We start from the raw sequence: 19267 nt of genomic DNA, 5'->3' as shown, positions 1-19267 counted from the left end.
CACTTTATACAAATCGCATACCATTAAATATGCGATTTGTATACTTTTCCATGTGAAAACATCTGGATGCGATGTGCTGCGAAAAGCAGCCATCGCATTTCCAGTGTGTCCAACTTGTTGGCAAAAATCGCATTTTTTTCACATTTTCGGAGCTCATTAAATATGCGAAAATGTGCGAAATTTGCAAAAGTCTAAAAATCTCATCCCATAGAACAGTGATTTTCAACCTTTTTACCTTGCGGCACACTAAATAGGACTTTAAAATTGCCAAGGCACACCATGAGATCCCCACAGGGCAAAACACATTGGCCACCACAGGAAAAAAAAAAAAACTATTGGCCCCCTCATTAAAAACAATCACACTGATCCCCGCAGATAACAAAAAAAAAATACATTGGCCCTTTACATGAAAACAAGAGACCAGTAAATAACAGTTGAACTGTTGGTAGCTGTAAATGGGTTTGAGCATCTCTAGATCTGGGGGCACACTTGAGAACAGCTCAAGGCACACTAGTGTGCCACGGCACACTGGTTGAAAAACACTGCCATAGAATGTCACCCCCTATCTCTGTCCAGCATTGTACCTGGTCTGACTGTAGCTGCAAAGACACCTGACAACCTTCACCAGGCTCAGTCTGGCAGCATATCTGGCAGAATGAATGAGCATCTGTCTGATTTCTACTATATTATCCTTTTACAGCAGAGAAGTGGAGTCTCAGTAGGAAAGTAAAAGAATGTGTTGCTACAGGTGAAGGCAGTATTACAAAGTTGTCACCTGCTAACTGCCATGCTACAGGCTGTGTTTGAAAAAGTCAGTAAAGAGCTGATTGGCTGGATGTTTATCTCTCTTTATCACCCTTGCATTTATCTCTTGTTAAGGCTTAATATATCTGCCCCACAGGGTGGAACTTGTTACTACAGAGGTGACGTGTGGGATGTCCTATTAAAGATGTGATGGGTGGAGTATTTTATTGCAAAGGTGATTGTGGAAAGTATTATTACAGAGGAGAATGTGTAACTGTAGAGGTGATGGCAGGAATGTGCTACAGGAGAGGGGATGTGTGTTATTACAGAAGTGTATGTATATTTGGAGAGGGTACACAGTATGTACCCCCTCCCTCACACACACACACACACACACACACACACACACTTCTGATGTGATGGAGACTGTGTGTCAGGGGACGGCTGAGTGGGGGAATGTGTTACTATAGACGTGAGGGGGAATGTGTTACTATAGACGTGATGGCGAATGTGTTAGGGGAGGGGTGAGTTGGGAATGTGTTATAACAGACATAATGGAGAATGTGGATCAGAGGAAGATTGAGTGGGGGAATTTGTTACTATAGACGTGATGGAGTAGAAAGTGTGTCAGGGTTGTGAGTGGGGGAATGTGCTACTATAGATGTGGTGGAGAATGTGTGTCAGGGGAGGAGTGAGTTGGAAATGTGCTACTATAGACAAAACGGATAAAGTGCATCAAGGCAGTGGCAAGGGGGGAATGTGCTACTATAGATGTGATGGAGAATGTGTGTCAGTGGAGGTGTGATTGGGAGAACTGTTACTGTAGACATGATGGAGGAAAATGAGTCAGGGACCATTAAAAATTAGGTTTAATCATTTTGACTACAAATCTATGCATAACAATGCTATCAACTTTCTTTGTAATTACACAAAAAGGGTGGGGTTTTTTGATGTATGCTTTTAAACCACAAACATTGTTATCCTTGTGAAATAGAAAAAAATAAAAGTTGACTTGTTCTATGTCTACTTTTACAAAAAAAAAACATTGTTTAACCTCATTGTTGAGTAAAACATATTTCTAATTAAATATGTTTCATTTTGGGGGGGTTTGTTTTGTAAATTGAGATGCCATTACATTTATAACTCAGTGTTTTGGAGACCGGTGGTAACAAAGTGACAACATACCATTACAAATGACTGGAATAACTACAGTGTAAGAACAGAAATACATAAGGACTCTGGAAAAAACATAACAGCAAAGTTCATACTCTAAAATGATATCCCACATGAAAATAATTTTAGAACATTTAGAACTCAAGGTTTAGCTAGCAGTCCACTAGAATGTGTACTGGCTGAATATCCTCATTGCATTCATTCTGTTTAATCACATGTAGACAGGATTAACTTGTATATATCACTAAACCCAGACTACTAACAAATTCAGGGTATTCGCTACTTACACAAAATGAAAGGCAACAATATTGATACAATGCAGAATGCAGTAAATGCCATACCTAATAAATACTGATCATGTCTCTTGTATTTATCAGCCTTTTCAATCATCAGATTACCTGTATGATTAGGCAACAGGTGTACTGCATACAGTACATAGACTTTAAAAAGCTCCATAAACTGAATATGCAGCTGTGTCATGCACAACACTGTACCATAACTACCTGATTCATGTAAAAGTTGATATTGAAATCTAAATAGCAGTTCAAAAATAAAGTTGTCTAACATTTGTGGGATACATGCAAAAGCAGTCAGTATTTCCCTTGCACAGAAAAGACATATAGATTTGCTCCCATTGCATGGCAACACGGTTTGTTTCAGACACAAATTTAATTGCTTTTTTGCTTTCCTTACAAGCATGAATCAGGCCCATTGTTCATGTTTAATGATCAGGTAGTTAACCTTAAGTAACTAGCCCAAAACACAAGGGTCACCTATACAACAATGAAAAAAAAAGTTAACTGTCCTTGGTGATCTCAGAACGGAACTCAACTAATGTAAGGAAATATAGAATTAGGAACCCAGCAAGATAATGGAATAGTCGGTGATAGAGATGTGTACGTATTTACAGACTTCATCACACATTCTATTATCTCTTCTTCTACAACTGAATATTCTGTGCATTTCCAAATGTAAATAATAGATAAAGATGGTGGCTAAAATAGTAAAGTGGAGCACCTCAGGGGACGAGGCCAAACTTTTCTCAGTAAAAACATCGGAATCCTGGGCAGCGGCAGCATCAGGTTCCTCCTCTTCTTTTCCAGTCTCATCTGTGTCCTGCGCAAAGGAAAAAAGGAAATCCGAGTGTCAATATGGCACATGGACAGGTTCCAAGGAAACATATATACAATGATATTATTATTATTAATAACAATAATAAATCCACTGTACATTTTCAGAAAGTGACATATTACATGTTATTTGATAGAAAGAATACCAAAACTACACAGAACTACATACACGTGCAGTGGCAGTTAACGTCATTGGTCCTATCATGGCTGATAGCTAAACCACTGTATAGGGATTTATTCAGTTCTATTGCCAAAGCTTTCGTTGATAAAAAAAAACTTAAAATGCTCCTTCAACAGTTGGAATCGGGAGGTTGCTTCTCATATGGGGTTTAATAGGGGCTCACAGGGGGTCAAGCTGGGTACACAGTACTTGGCTGATGGGGAGTGTTTACCGTATCAGTCAAGTGATCATAAAAGTGTGTACCCTGCTCAAGCAAAACCTATTTAAGGCTCCCATCCCCTAGTGCGATATGGACAGTTTTCATCTGATTCTGAGCTTCCGGAACAAGGGATCAAAAAAAGTGGCCATAACGCATGCACTTTCCTCCGACTCCGATCCGAGGAGCGTTTCCATGCAGTGTGACACACGTTTTCAATGGGTGTTTTCTATGGGCGGATCCAGATAGGACAAGACTGGTGCTATCCAGGCCCGGAACCGCACACTTCACTGTCATCCCAGTGGTCACCTGCTTATCCACAAACATGCTTTACTAAAATGACAGCTGCTGTCGAAAAGGAGTGGTAACTATATGACAACACTAACACCTAAATACTTGTTTCTAAAATGCTCCTTCTATGTGCTTAGCTGCACTAACAGACTACTAAATACTAACCTGCATGATACAACAAGATCTCTCTGCTTACATAACCTATACAGAGACTCTCCTCTTGAAATTAGCTTATTAACACTGTTGAAATACTAATCAGCGCTGTCTCTAATTGAGCTTTGCTTTTATTGTCTTTTATATGATTTATGTATTATTGATTTTCTCATTTTCATGATTATTGTATGATTAATTTATCCATTTTTATGATTTAGACTTAAAAATATATTTTCTATTTAGTGCAGTGTACTTTTTTGTATATATACACTTACAAGAAGATGGAAAATATAGTATGTGGTATCTTTAGACCAAAGCAAACGGAGATGGTTACAGGGGAAAAAGCGAAATTTCCACTTCTTCAGTCTAATCAAGACACAGCGAGCTGCTTCTGACATCTTCGGAAGCGCTACAACCCTAAGGTAAACTCTTTGATAAATCTCTGGGGAAACTAAGAGGAGTAGAAATCTGATCAAGCTGAATTAAGATGTTCCAGAACCTTCAGAAGAAAAGTCTCTCTGGGGTCTTAGATTAATCAAGCAATTGCCACAATATATCTACCTAGAAGGACAACTCCAGCACATATTTTAACATTCTATACATGTTCGAGGAAAAAAAAAAATCAAGCAACCTTTTTTTACGAAAGATACTGAATGATAAAATGTATCTTTAACAAAGACCATTTGCATAATGTTTTTTTAAGCAACTTTATAAATGCCCTTTGGGATTCATCTTTTTTCTCTAAAATACTAGTAGTTATTTTTCATGGCGGAAAGCAGAAGAAAAAATATTTTAAGTGTTTAGGTTCCCTATTCTTTAAAATACATTTAAGTCTATGGGTGGGTGCATGTTTAGGTAGTCTTTTACTAGCATTTTAAAAACAAATGGAAGAATCTGAAATGTACAGGATTGCTTATTGCTAACACACAGCAAGATGTAACTTATTTTTACTGGTATTATCTCATACATCTACCCATAATACCCCATGCAGTGTGAGATGCCAGCGGCAAGTGAGCTGCCAGGTCATGTGCAACTCTGCTAGTGTTGAGTGTACCACCACCGCCTGGAACACACAAAATTCCGCCCATGTGCATGGCTGGACACACAGCAGTGTGCCGGCTGTTCGTAGTCATGCATTTAGGGGGAAAACCATTCACACGCACTCACTATTGAATGGTTTCCCCCCTCTTCACAGCACCAGGTTATGCATACTCTTCGCTAAGTTGGCCGTGAGGGGGCAGTCGCAGAAAACGCTGGCATGCCGCCCCCAAATGGCCGATGCCTGCCACTCAAGCTGCAAATGGCCAGCGATGGCTAGCACAAACCTGCAAAAAGCTTGCAAAAATATCACAGCCCTGCGATTAGCTGCAAATCTATTTGCAACTCACTCATCATCAAATGATTTTACCACTGTGTGCAGCCCAGTACTTACTCGGTAGGTGTGATAGAGACAGGCTGATCACTGCTGGAACTGACGTCACATGCTTTTCCTGAAACGGCATGGGCATGTCTGCAGTTTCCCTGACACTCCCAGAAAATGGCTAGTTACCACCCACAAATGCCAGCTTTCTGGCATATAGTTTAAAAAAAGACACTGGATTCTGTCTGCGAGCGGTACATATGTGCAGTTGATTGATTATTGCCCAGCCTGCAAATTCGCAGCCGTGTGACAAGGTCTGACTAACCCCCACTGTTAGGGCATCATTATATGTTCATCTATGCCAACTCACAACTGATGGCTAACCACTTGCCTATTAAGATTTGCTGGCAATTTTATCTAAAATCTACTAATTATCCATACAAATCACATCACACATGGGAATCTTTACACTATTACTTCAGCAAATAGTAAATACGTTGATTAGCGGTGTCACCCACTGACCTCTGGTTTGGAAGATGAAGAGGTAGGTGAGGAAGGCAGCCTCTTCTCTCTCCCACGTTCTCTGTGGACCAGTTTGCTATTTGGCTGTTTTAGGGTTCTCTTCAGCTCATTAATACTGGCTTGATGCTTCAGTAGGACATCCTCTGACTTGTCCAAAAACTGGAGGAGGGATATAACAAAATGCAGTCATTACCCAATATTTAGCCCCTTCACTCCACTACATGCGATAAACCTCTAGCGGTGAAGGGGTCCCTTTTTCTGTAGTCATATATGTTACTGATCATCTGAGCACAATTAATACATGGGTAAAGGTGTATTAAGATGGGAAGATATTTTCTAGACAGACGTTTGGGTAGATGGGTAATAAAGATTGTAGTTGGTTAGAAGAGGGTTGGGTAAGGTTATGGCATGGGAACTATGAGTACTATGGAAGACACAGAGGGGTATTCAATCCCCGGTCACGACTGTCGGGACCCTGGCCCGTTCTCGACCCGCTCGCCTGTTTATCGGCAGGCGGGATCTGACATCCGCCTATCGGTGGAAAGGGGGTGTGGCCGCATAAACAGCCGTGGATTGTCAAGATACGGCCGTGATCTCGACAATCCACGGCCATTCTCGGCAAAATGGGCCAGACAGCTTTTAAAGTAAGGTCCGGTCTGTCGATCTGCCTCTTCAATACTGTCGGGAAAGACAGCATTGAATAGGCGCCTGCCGCTATTTCACCCGTCGGAAATAGCATCAGGGATTGAATACCCCCCATAGTGTAAAACAGATTAGGTAGGTAACTACTGTAGGTAGGTAATGTGGTCACATTGAGTATATTAGCCATATATGATCAGCATATGTACTCAGAGTTTAGCTAATCTAATAGAGAACAACCCATAGAAAAGAAAAAAACAACATAAGAAGCATACTATAAACTTATAGGGCAAACTAAACGGGGCTGTAGTTCTATACTGTGCCCCTAGCTGTGGCTGCTTAGTTTTGGTGAAATCAATAGCTGAGCTGGAAGTTGGTCTTGTCTTATACAAGTAATCATAGTGGCAGCAGAATTAGTAGCAAGCAGAGTCTGTATTGTATTTCAGAGGTTACGTTTTCATGTCATTAATGCTGGTGATTAGTGACTTGGTTTCTACATTTCAGTTAAGATGGGTATCTTTATAGGGCAATCTCTGCGTATGACATCAGTGTCACACATTCTAGCTACAAGGACAGTGTGTAACAGTAATGTGACAAACAACTCCCACTGAGGTCAGCACAGACACCTGATTGCTAGAGATCGCCTGGCTGAAACTGGCTGTTTAACATGTGTAATACATTATTCACTACAGTAAATGCCATTAATATCAAAATGAACGGAGCTTTTGCTTCTAAAATCAAAAGGCTATAGAACTTTATACAGGTCACAGAAATTCCCTGTGACCTCTTATAGTCATTTCGTTTACAATACGGTGGGTCATTCAGATGTGGTTGGAGTTGTTGTGTGCAATCCGTAGCAAAGCACCAATTAATACTATGCTGCACATGTGCAGGACCTGTTCTGTGCATGTACAAATGGGCCCGGTGATAACAGACACAGGACAGCATCAGATTGTCAGTGATTGATGATAGATGCCAATTGAGGGCACGGAGAGGCCGCAATGGCCGCTATTTCTCAAAATGGAGGATTGCCGCTGCCACTACAGGAGAGGGAAGAGACTAGGGTCTCCATCAGAGGATGGAGATTTCCTGGCCTCTAGGTAGCGTAGCAGCAGGCTGTTTGCGCATTCAGGCTACTGATGGTGTTGGACATGATCCAGCAGAGCGTTTGGATCAGTAATGTAGTAGGATGCATGACACCTCCTACTGCATTACCATATTAGTGCTTCTATGTAAGCAGAAGTGATAACTGCTCCAACTACATTTGAATGACTCCCATGTGGTTGGAGCTGCTATCGCTTTCAGATACTGCACATTTCCTTAATAACCACTTCCATTAAAAGCAATGTCATCAGCACTCACTGTTTATACAGATATTATTTACAGGAGTTAATACATATATTTATAACCCTTGTAAGAAATGTATTAACCCCTTGAGTGCCAAGTGGATTTCTCAAAATTGGTGTGAAAATTGCCAAGCAACCATTTTTATTCATCATAATGATCGGTAATGTTTACCTTATATAGGAAATATAGGGTATAATGTAATAGGGTGAGCGAATCAGAAAGTGAGAGATTTGGTAAGAAATCTACAGGTTTTTTTAAAGTGGCAATCGTTTTCACTGCAAAACCAGTTTGATTTTGCAGGGTAAATGATTGCCGCTTTAACAAAACTGGAGATTTCTTACCAAATCTCTCACTTTCTGATTCTCTTGCCCTATTACATTTCACCCATAATCTTTTTTTAAACAAAATTTTTATTTGAAATTATATAACAAATGTTAGCGACGCTGGCGTTTTTAGCCGATATTTTGCATATCTCTTACAGAGCTGTTGACACTCATATTTTGCACATCCCGCAGAGATGTTGTCACTCAAAGGGTTAAGAGTTAATAATACAAATATACAGTAAAGTTTCAATTGCAGTGATGCGCAGTATATAGGTTGTGAAGAATGTAAATAAGTGTCTCTCAACTTCAATTCCTTTTGTGGTCCCAAAACATCATACAGATGGAGCGGGAGACATCTTTGGCTGGCGCTTGCCAGATCCCTTGCCCTGGAGAGCGCCGGCGATATAGACTGGGAGGCGCATGCACATCTCTTGCGCGCGTGTCCCCTTACGGAGGCTGGCGGGGGATGGCGACTCTTCCGCCATCCCCTGCAAAGATGTCTCCCGCTACATCTGTATGTAGGAATGTAGGAATACAGATGTCGGAAACATTTTGCACCCCAATAACAGATTATTATAGAACACCAACTTCACAGCGCATGTCTAGCATAGTGAAAGTCATTAAATTTCTCAGCATAATTCATTTGCCATTCAATTGTTTTGGGAATTACACTATGGGCAAAGGCCATTTTTTTTTTTTTTTTTAAATGTCAGACCTTTAATGACTCTGAGGGTAATAAAATGCCCATAGTCCCTAATACAGCCCTGATTGTAAAAATATTGTAGATTGTTCGCATACTAGTCCATGAGTTCTTTAGTATTGTGTTAAAAAGCTGCATGATTATATATGTGGTTGGAAAGGGGGTAATAGGTTGATAGGATGTATGATCATTTTTAGGAGAGGGTTCCAAGGTGAAAAGGTTGGTACTGGGGTACATTGGTTGGTACAGGAGGAACTAGTTGGATGCTAGGTTTTGGGAAAGGAAGGTAGGGACCAGGATAGGTAATGAATGTTTGGTTATAGGTGGGTACCTCCTTGTGCCGGGGAGTGCTCTCTTGTTCCGACTGGTCGCAATAGGCAAGAAACAGAAGCAAGCGAGTGAGAAACACAGCAGTACATACATACATGGATACAAGGAACAATAGATCAGCACTAACTACACATGTAATCTAATACCTGCCATCTGCGGACACAACATGGAATATAGCACAAAAGGTGGGTCACGCATTCATTTATGCATAGATATATGTGTACATATGAACATGCATATGTATAAATGAGTAGGCAACAAAAACATTAAGACAATACACTAGCAACAAATACATATAAAAATCATATTTAAAAACCTGCACATAAACTTGTCTAAAACAATATATTAATATCCTTTTACTAACCATACATATATGAAAGGTACAGTGCTGCAAACACAATAACCTAAGTACATATAATACAAAATATTTATACATTATTCTAATTAATGATCAGACAGCAGTTTTGTGTAGGTAGGTACATGTCTAGCAGAAAGGTAGAACGTGTTTTAGGACTAAATTTGCCGTCTGTGTACGTTATTCATGTACAGCTATCAGTTTCATTCTATTTGCACTTGTCTGCTTCTTGTAGCAAATTATATATATATATATTTTCTCTAGATGGAATATTTTGTTCAAAGCTGATTTTATAGACTAGTTGGCCAGGTATATTCAGAGAGTGAGCTCTCTGCTTATTATAGGATATTATAACAAGTGCTCTTTAATGCCTCTTTAACCTGGGAACACACCTGTACAATCTATGGCCCGATTATTACCCGATATCAGACAAACGGGCCACCAAATGTATAATTGTCTGTTGCAGGAGAATTAGCCGAAAAATTGCTTAAACCACTCCTGTAAAGGTCACCATTGGGAAATCGCATCTTATTTAATATAAATATGAAATATTTGCCAGCCCCACCTCACAATCCCATAGAAGCCCATTCAAATTGAGCTACTTCTAGCAGAGTGCATACAGGGCTCACAGGTTAATCACTGTGGGTTAACAGGGTATACAGCACTCGGGTGATATATGGCCAGCTGTACTAAGCTTGAAAAGTGATAAAATGGAGAGTGATAAAGCCCCAGCCAATCAGTTCCTACCTGTCATGTTACAGGATATGGGCGGTATTCAATGAGCCTGATTCGCCATGTTTTTATGGCGAATTTGTGCTGTTTGGCAAATTTTTGACTAAAACGGTGAATCACCCTATTTAATGACCAGATGGCGAATACATTTGAAGGTTTTTTCGCCATGATTCACCGAGTAGCAATCGCTATCTTTTTATGGAGAAGTGGAATGTGAACTTTTAAAATAAAGTGTTTTGTTTTTTACATTTGGTGTAAAAAAAAACAGGAATTTTATTCTGAGGAGGGGCATGCTATTTTTATTCATGTGCTGTAAGCACATGAATATATATTTAATTTTAAAAAAAAAAATATATATATATTTTTTTTTTTACACAGCAGCCAGCAGGGGGCGCCGGAGCCGAGTCACTCATTAGATATTCATATATTCACTGCACCCGATCGTTACATATGCACAATCGGGTGTAGTGAATATACCCGGTCCCCTGCTGGCACCCCCGGGGGGCAGCCTGTGCTGCCTGGCACCCGGGGAGCCCACCTCCCCCCCACATATGCTCTGGGGCAGGCAGAGAGACTTCCATCTCCCTGCCTGCCACCGTCCTCAGGCTCCCTGCGGCGTTCGCCGCAGGAGCTCATATTCGCCGGTCAGGGGCAGCGAGCCCCTGACTCGTTGAATACCGGAGCCGGCGAGGCTCCGGAACGTGGCGAATGTGCAGAGAATCCTAAACAGGATTCGCTGCACCTCGCCGGTATTCACATTGAATACCGCCCTATGTTTGAAAAATTAAAAGTTGGGAGTTAACTGATGGTTTATCACTCTCCAATCTATCACTTTTCAAGGCTTAGTACGTCTCACCATTGGAATGTTTACCCAATTAGCCGATTTACCATTGAATATTTGCAGCTAATTCCTCGGAAACACCCTTTCTTGGGAGTTCGCAGCAAATATTAAGTACTTCCGACATGTATCTAGGCTGGACCCCAGCAGGGATCAGAGATCCCTGCTGTGATCCTTCCTGTCCTGTCTGCATCCCCCACAGGTTTCTATGCGGGATGCGATGCTTCCAGATTTGATCAATATTGGGCAGCATTCGGTCTCAGAACGGTGGTAGCCCACTGTAGCCTATGGGCTACTAACCACACAGCCAGAGGGGCACTGCGGTCAGCACAAGTCACCCAGGAGTCACCGCGCAGGCACAGACCCACCTGGCACATACATTCGGCCGAAAGGATTGCATATTGCAATGGGATCCTGGGTGGTAGATCCCGCCCAGATCGCATTGTTTATGAGATCCTATGGTAAATAGGCTCCTTAGATAGATAGAGTGGAGGTAATGGACTGGCTAAATAATTGTGCAGCATACAATACTCACTTGTACAGTGGCACAATCTGTTAACTGTAAGAAGTGGGATAGATAAAGTTACACTTTTTCTGTGGATCTCAACTTGGCTACAGAAACGACAAGTCTGATTTGCCACCACATGCTATAGCAACTTTGTGTTCTATATATATAGGTTTTTAAATTATTTAAGCTCTAATACATTAATGTACTTATGACAAATCTTTCATCTTTTGACGTATTCTTAATATCCCAATATAATGTAACTGTTTTCTACTGTTCTTGCCGTAATCCTGAGAAAATGAATTCTAAATGTGGCAGTATAATTCAAATATACAATAAAAGGCTGCTAAGGGACAAAACACAACTGCACTGCCAGTTTCTCTCCCTTTTTAATTATAAAAATTATTTTCATAATTGAATATTTTTGCCTATATGAACACTGGCTTTTCCCACCTGACATTTTCTCAAATCTGTCTCCAAGCCAAGAGTCAATAGTAACTGACACTCGGCTATACTAAGGGGGGTATTCAATCGCTGGTGACCATCTCCCCATGGTTGCCGGGCCCTATTCAATGCTTTCTTCTCCGACAGCATTGAGCAAGGTTTCTCGGCAGAACGAGCCCGAGTTCACAAGCTGTGGGGCTCGTTCTGCCGAGAACGGCCGGGAAGTGACGAGCTGCCGGCTGAGGCTCCTCTTCCCGGCCGCAACTCGTGGCCACACCCCCTTCTCGACCCACTGCAGACGGGACATTGAATCCCGCCTGCATGTTCTCAGTCGAGCTGACAGAGAACGGGACAGGGTCACGTGACCTACACATTGAATACCCCCCTAACACTGCTGTTCTGTCTGTTTGGGAGTACAGATAATAGAATGGCTCTCTCTTAATTGTTCTAGATCCCAGCTAAGATGATGGCTAGCAGCAGTGCTGTTCTTGCAAGTAGTAATATTTATTCAGTGTCCGGCCAGCTGATAACTATCATTGTTCACGTCCAAATAGGAGGAAACCATGGTACATGAATGTTTTTTGTGTAACGGCTGTTATTTCAATGCTAAGCTTTAGGGGCCTAATATTAATTTATTCAGGTTATTTACTAAGTGTCTAACATAGGAGATATTGCTGTTATCTCCTGAATTTTTCAAACAAATCTCAGGATATCCCCATATAAGGCCCCATTTTTGCATGGTTCCGGGAGAGAAATAATTTGATGGCCGCCAACCATTGAATGATTTCTCCTGCCTTCGCAAATAAAAGTAACTCTGAACTGACTTTTATTTTGGTGCGCCTATTTGAAGGTAGCAGGCATCAGCTCGCCCGCGTAGACATGGGGACACCCATGAAATGCTGGGCGTTTCCATGGGCAATCCCCATCACCGCCTCCCCTGGCCTGTCCCTATTCTTGCGAATGGCTTGGCAAATATGCACGTCGCCGAATCCATTTGCAAAGGGTAGCTGCACATGCGCATAATAGACCACACGCATGCACAGTCCCCAAAACATTGGAACGGGGCCAAAGTCGCTATAATGCGAGTGAACCAGAATGACCCCCTAAATGACCTAATATACAAGCACACATAAAGCACACGCTATACCTCCCAACCGTCCCAATTTTTTGCGGGACCTTCCTGTCTTCCCACACAAGGGTGAGAGGCCACCTCTCATATGCTGTGAATACCTGCTATCTACATGCCTATGGTGTTTATTCATTTGCCAGATGGGCTGGGCAGATGCTGCAGAAAATGGAGGCCTCACTCTCAGGACTGGCATTTTCCCCCTTCCTTGCACATACTTGGGTTCATTACTGACAGAATACAATTAACCTACCAGTGTTGGCGTGGTGCGAGCAAATCATGCAATCGGAAAGGGCCCTGATTGTGACTAAAACTTGTTATTGTCACCAAGCTGCACACACAAAGGGTGCGATTTCTATATATACTGACAATTCGTTTTATTATAAAACACTATCCATAGCATGCAAGCACACCTTAAGCTCCTTGATTTTGGTTGGAGTTGTCACTTCCTCCCCCTCTTCCTCTCCTTCTTGATTAGTACTTTCATAGTTCTCTGGTGCAGAGTCATGATTCTCATTCACACCAGACTGTCTTGAAAATCCTGAAGCAAATAGTGGATGTATGACAAAAAAATATAGAGGCAAGAAAATATTTAAAAATGTTTTTGAAACATACAATTTCCTTTATGTGGAAGTATGCTGGAACCAGTTCTGTAAGACGTTGTCATTATCTCAGTATGGGCCTGATTCAGAGATGGACACAGAAGTTCTTGTGTAAATAGCCACCACTTTGACCTAAGGCGCAATATCGGATCACTTGCCTTAACATTGGCCTTCTGAGTAACCCACTGGTTGCACAGGATGGCCAGGCTGTTCAGGCTTCCGGAAGCTCTTATGTATCATTGACAAGCTATTGGATGTTAATGTCTTTTTTATCAGAGACATTAACATCAGATAATAAAACACCTCAAACAATTTGGTAAATCAATATGTGGTCCTTTCTTCTGGAAAATTTTCAATGATTATGTGATATGTAAAACAATACCCTTTCACATACCTCCTTCGAGGCTCTCGGACAGCGTGTACCGTTTGCTGGCAGAGCGCTTGAAGTTGGGAGCCGGGCGGTCTATCAAGGCGCTTGCCTGCTGAGTCTGTGCCTGTGTGCGTCCACTATATCGGAATTTAGAGCCCATCACTAGGAAGCCTTTGGGAGCAGGCTCTGGGGAGACCAGCCTGGAAAATAAAGACATGAGCTTGGTCTTCTTTTCACACAGGACACCATTGTCTTTACATGGAAATATGTTTGTAGCCTGCAGTACACACACATACACACACACATAGGGGTATATTCATTGCGGTTTTGGTGAGCTATGACGGTGAGCAGAGCCTATTGCTCGCCGTCATAGCCCGCTCAGTATTCAACCCACCCCCCTGCACTCGCCATTTCTACCTCGCTGTTCTAAAAAGCGCGGTGGAAAGGGCAACTGCGCCCATCAAAATGACGGGGATAGCAGCTATATGCAGCGAGCGGGCTTGCTGCATTAGCGGGGAACCTCGCCATTCGAGAGAATCCTCACCATCTTTCCCCCTGAAAATAGAATAGGCGAGTGGCCAGCAAGGGGGGTTATACAGTGAGGATGGCCTGGATGCAAAAACAAGCCATCATCGCCATAAAAAAACCCTCGCCGGCTGCATTGAATATACCCCAGTCATTTTTTTCATTGTATTCTGAGCTACTCTGATTTTCCTATGCTGGCTTCATATCTGCAGGCAATAAAAACGTTTTGGTGCCAATCAATTTGTTGACATTTAAAAATGAATGAAAATTGAAATAAAAAATATGGAATGGATGTGTAAAAACAGTGTCATTAATTTGTATATTTTTTGTGGTAGCTAAATGTAAGAATGATGGCTAATTTTATTTTTATATATATATATATATATATATGTATATATATATGTATATATATATATATATATATATATATATATATATATATATATATATATATATATATATATATATATATATATATATATATATATATATGGCAAAGAAGAAATCCGGCACTCCACAGGTGTATAAAAATAATACTTGCTCCGGTGCCTTCCCAGGTCGCAGACCAATTGTAGTGTAAATGGCAAAGAGGCGTCACTCGGAGACTGGATACCAATTCAAAACTTTATTGTGTGGTGACATCACCAAAACTTCTGCCACGTACAGTTATTGAAGAAAAAACTTTTCTTGGAAAGTCTGTTGCTGGATATACAAGATGGCACATGGTTCGTATAGCTGCTGAACAATATATCGTCCCTACCACCTGTAAATGTATACACACTAAATTTGTGAAAAATAGTTTTCACCAATATACCGTATCACTCGTGGTGCATCCTAAATTTGATATATTGCACAGATCTTCTTGTGTGTACTGGCATCCATACAATATGTTGGCCACAGATAAATCTGAAAACGTGTCTGGCTGGTAAGTGTGTACGCACAAAATCAGTCACATTCTTTAAGTGCATACCCTAAATAAACTTTGTGTTTCATTTCAATCTATAATGTCAATTATGTAATCTCTGTATTATGTGGCTAAAAAACTCTAGCCAAATATTGATCTGCAACTGCACTTACATTTAGGGGATGATGCAGTATATATCTGTTCACATTCATATGGTGCAGGCTCCATCATATACATTTGCAAAGCAAGTCATCTGTAATTACCTCTATTGCCTACATGGCTATTGCCCATAGCTTGACTTATATGCAACCATGCCATAATCATTATCAGGGTGCGGATGTATCTATGCCTGGTGAGATCCATGTAAATACAGGCATGTCTTAGTGTGATTAGTTGTATCTCTAGTAAGCAACTCAATGTAACACAAGAATCTGATCCTCATTAGCCAACTTGGTAGCAGCTTTGTGACCTGACTGTAGTCAGTCAACGAGTCCTTGTGCCCGGTAAACAATATTTGTTAAGGAAAAACGGGAACTTTATTTGGGAGATTTATGATGTGGATCGGGAAGAGATCATGTCAAATTGTGACGTGAACAGTAACTGTTCTCAAAGGATGTGTAAGCGTTATTCTCTTGTTGGAGAAAGTTGCAGAACATTTTGCAAATTAATAACTAATGAATAGTAGTAATAATCTACTTTGAACTTACACTCACCTAAAGAACGTGTGGTGTTCTATGCAAACCTTCCACAGACGCTTTGCGGCTCGGTGATTGGGTAGCTTGAACCCGATGGTGCTCTCAAACTGTTCATACTAAAACAATGGGATAACAATTGGTTAAGGAAAATTGCAGAAAAACATAACCGGGGGAATGTACAGGTTAAGGGGGGTATTCACAGGGCTGCCAAGAGAAATCATGGGCCCCGGTACAACAACTTTCCAGGGCCCCCATGGAGTGCGCTCCCCGCAGACTCCGCCGGCGCTGGTTCCCCCAACCCGTTGTTACGCCACTGCTTCCAAGGTTGGTGCTTACTGAGTGGCAGTTATTGCATTGATAGCGATATCTCTCTCTATATATATATATATTTTTATTTGTAGTACGGTCCGGCACTCCCTCTATAGCAGGCTTTCCCAACCACGGTCCTCAAGGCACACCAACAGTGCAGGTTTTAGTGATATCCAGGCTTCAGCACAGATGGTTTAATCAGAATCACTCAGGTACTAATTAAGTCACCTGTGCTTAAGCCTGGATATCACTAAAACCTGCACTGTTGGTGTGCCTTGAGGACCGTGGTTGGAAATGCCTGCTCTATAGGGACAACTGCCCCGCTGCCTGTCTCGGTAGATAGTGTAGGTGAAGAAAGAAGACTGGCACTCGTAGGTCTTTTAAAGTTTGTATTCAGCAAACAGTGGAAAACAACCAACGTTTCGGGGCTGCGCCCCTTTGTCAAGGTGTGTGTGAACTATATATATATATATACACACACTATACTAAATGTGCTGCACGCAAGGAACTTGTCAAATATGCACAAATAAGACCACAGAGTCTGAGCTGATGCATCAAAAGTACCAAGGGCAGACAAATTTACTTGCAGAACAGACAGCGTCAATGGATCAGTTTGAGCAGCGAGCTTAGGCTCCCTGAGCTCCTCCACCGCACCTTCCCTCCCACGTGCAGGCTGCCAGCAGCATCCGGTCATAGCAGGGGCAGGCTGGCATCTTTTAGCCTGGGGACAAGTCCAGAGCACTGGCCCATAATTAACATTGCATCCTTAAGCACCTTACACGTACAGATTTTCTGTGTGATCTATCTGGTAGAAACAAAAGTCTGGAAATGTATGGGAGCAACAAAAAATTGTTCTCAAATGCTTGAAAGCAGACCGTGATCAGTCAAATTGTTTAAATCATTCTGATATAACAAATTTATCAGAGGCTAGCATATGTTTTTTTCTGTTTTCCTGCATTTGGGTGGAAATTTTTGATTGTCAGTTGCTCCCATAACATTTCAGGTTTTTGTTCCCGCCAGATAGATCAGACAGAAAATCTGTACGTGTGTGCGCACCTTTATATGGAGGTTTTTCGTCTTGAATGGGGTGGGATTTCACTGGGCAGCATATGATTGATTGCAGGGCTCTGCAAATTAGTAGCCCAGCGACGAGGTCTGAATAACCCTGAAAGTTTAGTATAAAGAGAGTGTAAAGCGATGTACACAGCTCAATTTAAACCTAAAATCCATATTTTAAGAAAAAACTGTCAGCAATTGCCCTGCAATGCAATTAACAACTAATTACGCAATTGGAAGTTTCCAGTTAAACTAATTAGTCCTTAATAGCTCACCTGCAGCTCTGTCCAGGCACAGGACCGGTGCTATAACTTTTTACCTCTAAAACTGCACTTGCTCCCCACACATTACCTTAACTATAGTACCATACCTCCCAACAGTCAAGCCTTCAGCGGGACAGTCCCGATTTTCAGGTCCTGTCCCGCTGTCCCACCCGCGGCCAGCATTGTCCCGCTGCGGGGGGGAGGCAGTTTGGAGTCCCCCCAATCTGGTAGAATAGACGCTGTGCGCATGCGCACAGCGTCTATTCACGGGCGAAAATGGGGTTGCCACTAATTTGCATAACCCGCACCCTCATTCGCATATACCCCAACCCTTTTCGGACGCTGCGAGTGTCCCTCTTTCATTATGCAGAATGTTGGGAGGTATGTAGTACCACTAACCCTACACCAGCTGTCCTCACGCACTACACTACCCTTAACCCTGCTTCTTTCGCACACTACCCCTAAACCTGCACCTGTTTCCCACACACATACTATACTGCCACTAACCCTGCACACTATACTATCACCGCAATCCCTGCACCCGCTCCCCACACACTATACTATCACCGCTAACCCTGCACCCGCTCCCCACACACACTATACTATCACTGCTAACCCTGCACCCGCTCCCCACACACACTATACTATCACCACTAACCCTGCACCCGCTCCCCACACACACTATACTATTACCACTAACCCTGCACCCGCTCCCCACACACTATACTATCACCGCTAACCCTGCACCCGCTCCCCACACACTATACTATCACCGCTAACCCTGCACCCGCTCCCCACACACACTATACTATCACCACTAACCCTGCACCTGCTCCCCACACACACTATACTATCACCACTAACCCTGCACCTGCTCCCCACACACACTATACTATCACCACTAACCCTGCACCTGCTCCCCACACACACTATACTATCACCACTAACCCTGCACCTGCTCCCCACACACACTATACTATCACCGCTAACCCTGCACTTGCTCCCCACACACACTATACTATCACCACTAACCCTGCACCTGCTCCCCACACACACTATACTATCACCGCTAACCCTGCACCCGCTCCCCACACACACTATACTATCACCACTAACCCTGCACCTGCTCCCCACACACACTATACTATTACCACTAATCCTGCAACCGCTCCCCACACACACTATACTATCACCACTAACCCTGCACTTGCTCCCCACACACACACTATACTATCACCGCTAACCCTGCACCCGCTCCCCACACATACTATACTATCACTGCTAACCCTGCACCCGCTCCCCATGCACACTATACTATCACCGCTAACCCTGCACCCGCTCCCCACACACACACTATACTATCACCGCTAACCTGGACACACTCCCCTCATACATTACGCTATCTCCTGCACTCACACGCAGCATCGACAATCATCCACAGGCTAATTTAAAAA

General features: G+C 42.3%; 1 protein-coding gene across 13 annotated transcripts in view; it reads right to left on the bottom strand.

Moving 5' to 3' along the window:
• EPB41L1 (erythrocyte membrane protein band 4.1 like 1) overlaps window positions 1-19267 on the bottom strand; it is a 134730-nt gene that overhangs the window by 23856 nt on the left and 91607 nt on the right. For 6 of the 13 annotated variants that reach the window (XM_083147765.1, XM_083147757.1, XM_083147756.1 and 3 more), the window contains 7 exons: window positions 16204-16301; window positions 14086-14261; window positions 13503-13630; window positions 11550-11573; window positions 9091-9123; window positions 5751-5909; window positions 2935-3033 (listed from right to left, as the gene is read on the bottom strand). In XM_083147765.1, the coding sequence (XP_083003891.1) occupies window positions 2935-3033; window positions 5751-5909; window positions 9091-9123; window positions 11550-11573; window positions 13503-13630; window positions 14086-14261; window positions 16204-16301 (717 nt within the window). The remainder of the gene's footprint in view (window positions 1-2934; window positions 3034-5750; window positions 5910-9090; window positions 9124-11549; window positions 11574-13502; window positions 13631-14085; window positions 14262-16203; window positions 16302-19267) is intronic. The other 7 variants (XM_083147761.1, XM_083147764.1, XM_083147767.1 and 4 more) reach the window with 3 other exon arrangements.

This window comes from Crinia signifera, chromosome 6 (assembly GCF_055691185.1).
Source record: "Crinia signifera chromosome 6, ASM5569118v1, whole genome shotgun sequence".
NCBI classification, from domain to species: domain Eukaryota; kingdom Metazoa; phylum Chordata; class Amphibia; order Anura; family Myobatrachidae; genus Crinia; species Crinia signifera.
The sequence above is the reverse complement of the archived record's forward strand: the minus strand, read 5'-3'. Positions and strand labels throughout refer to the sequence as shown.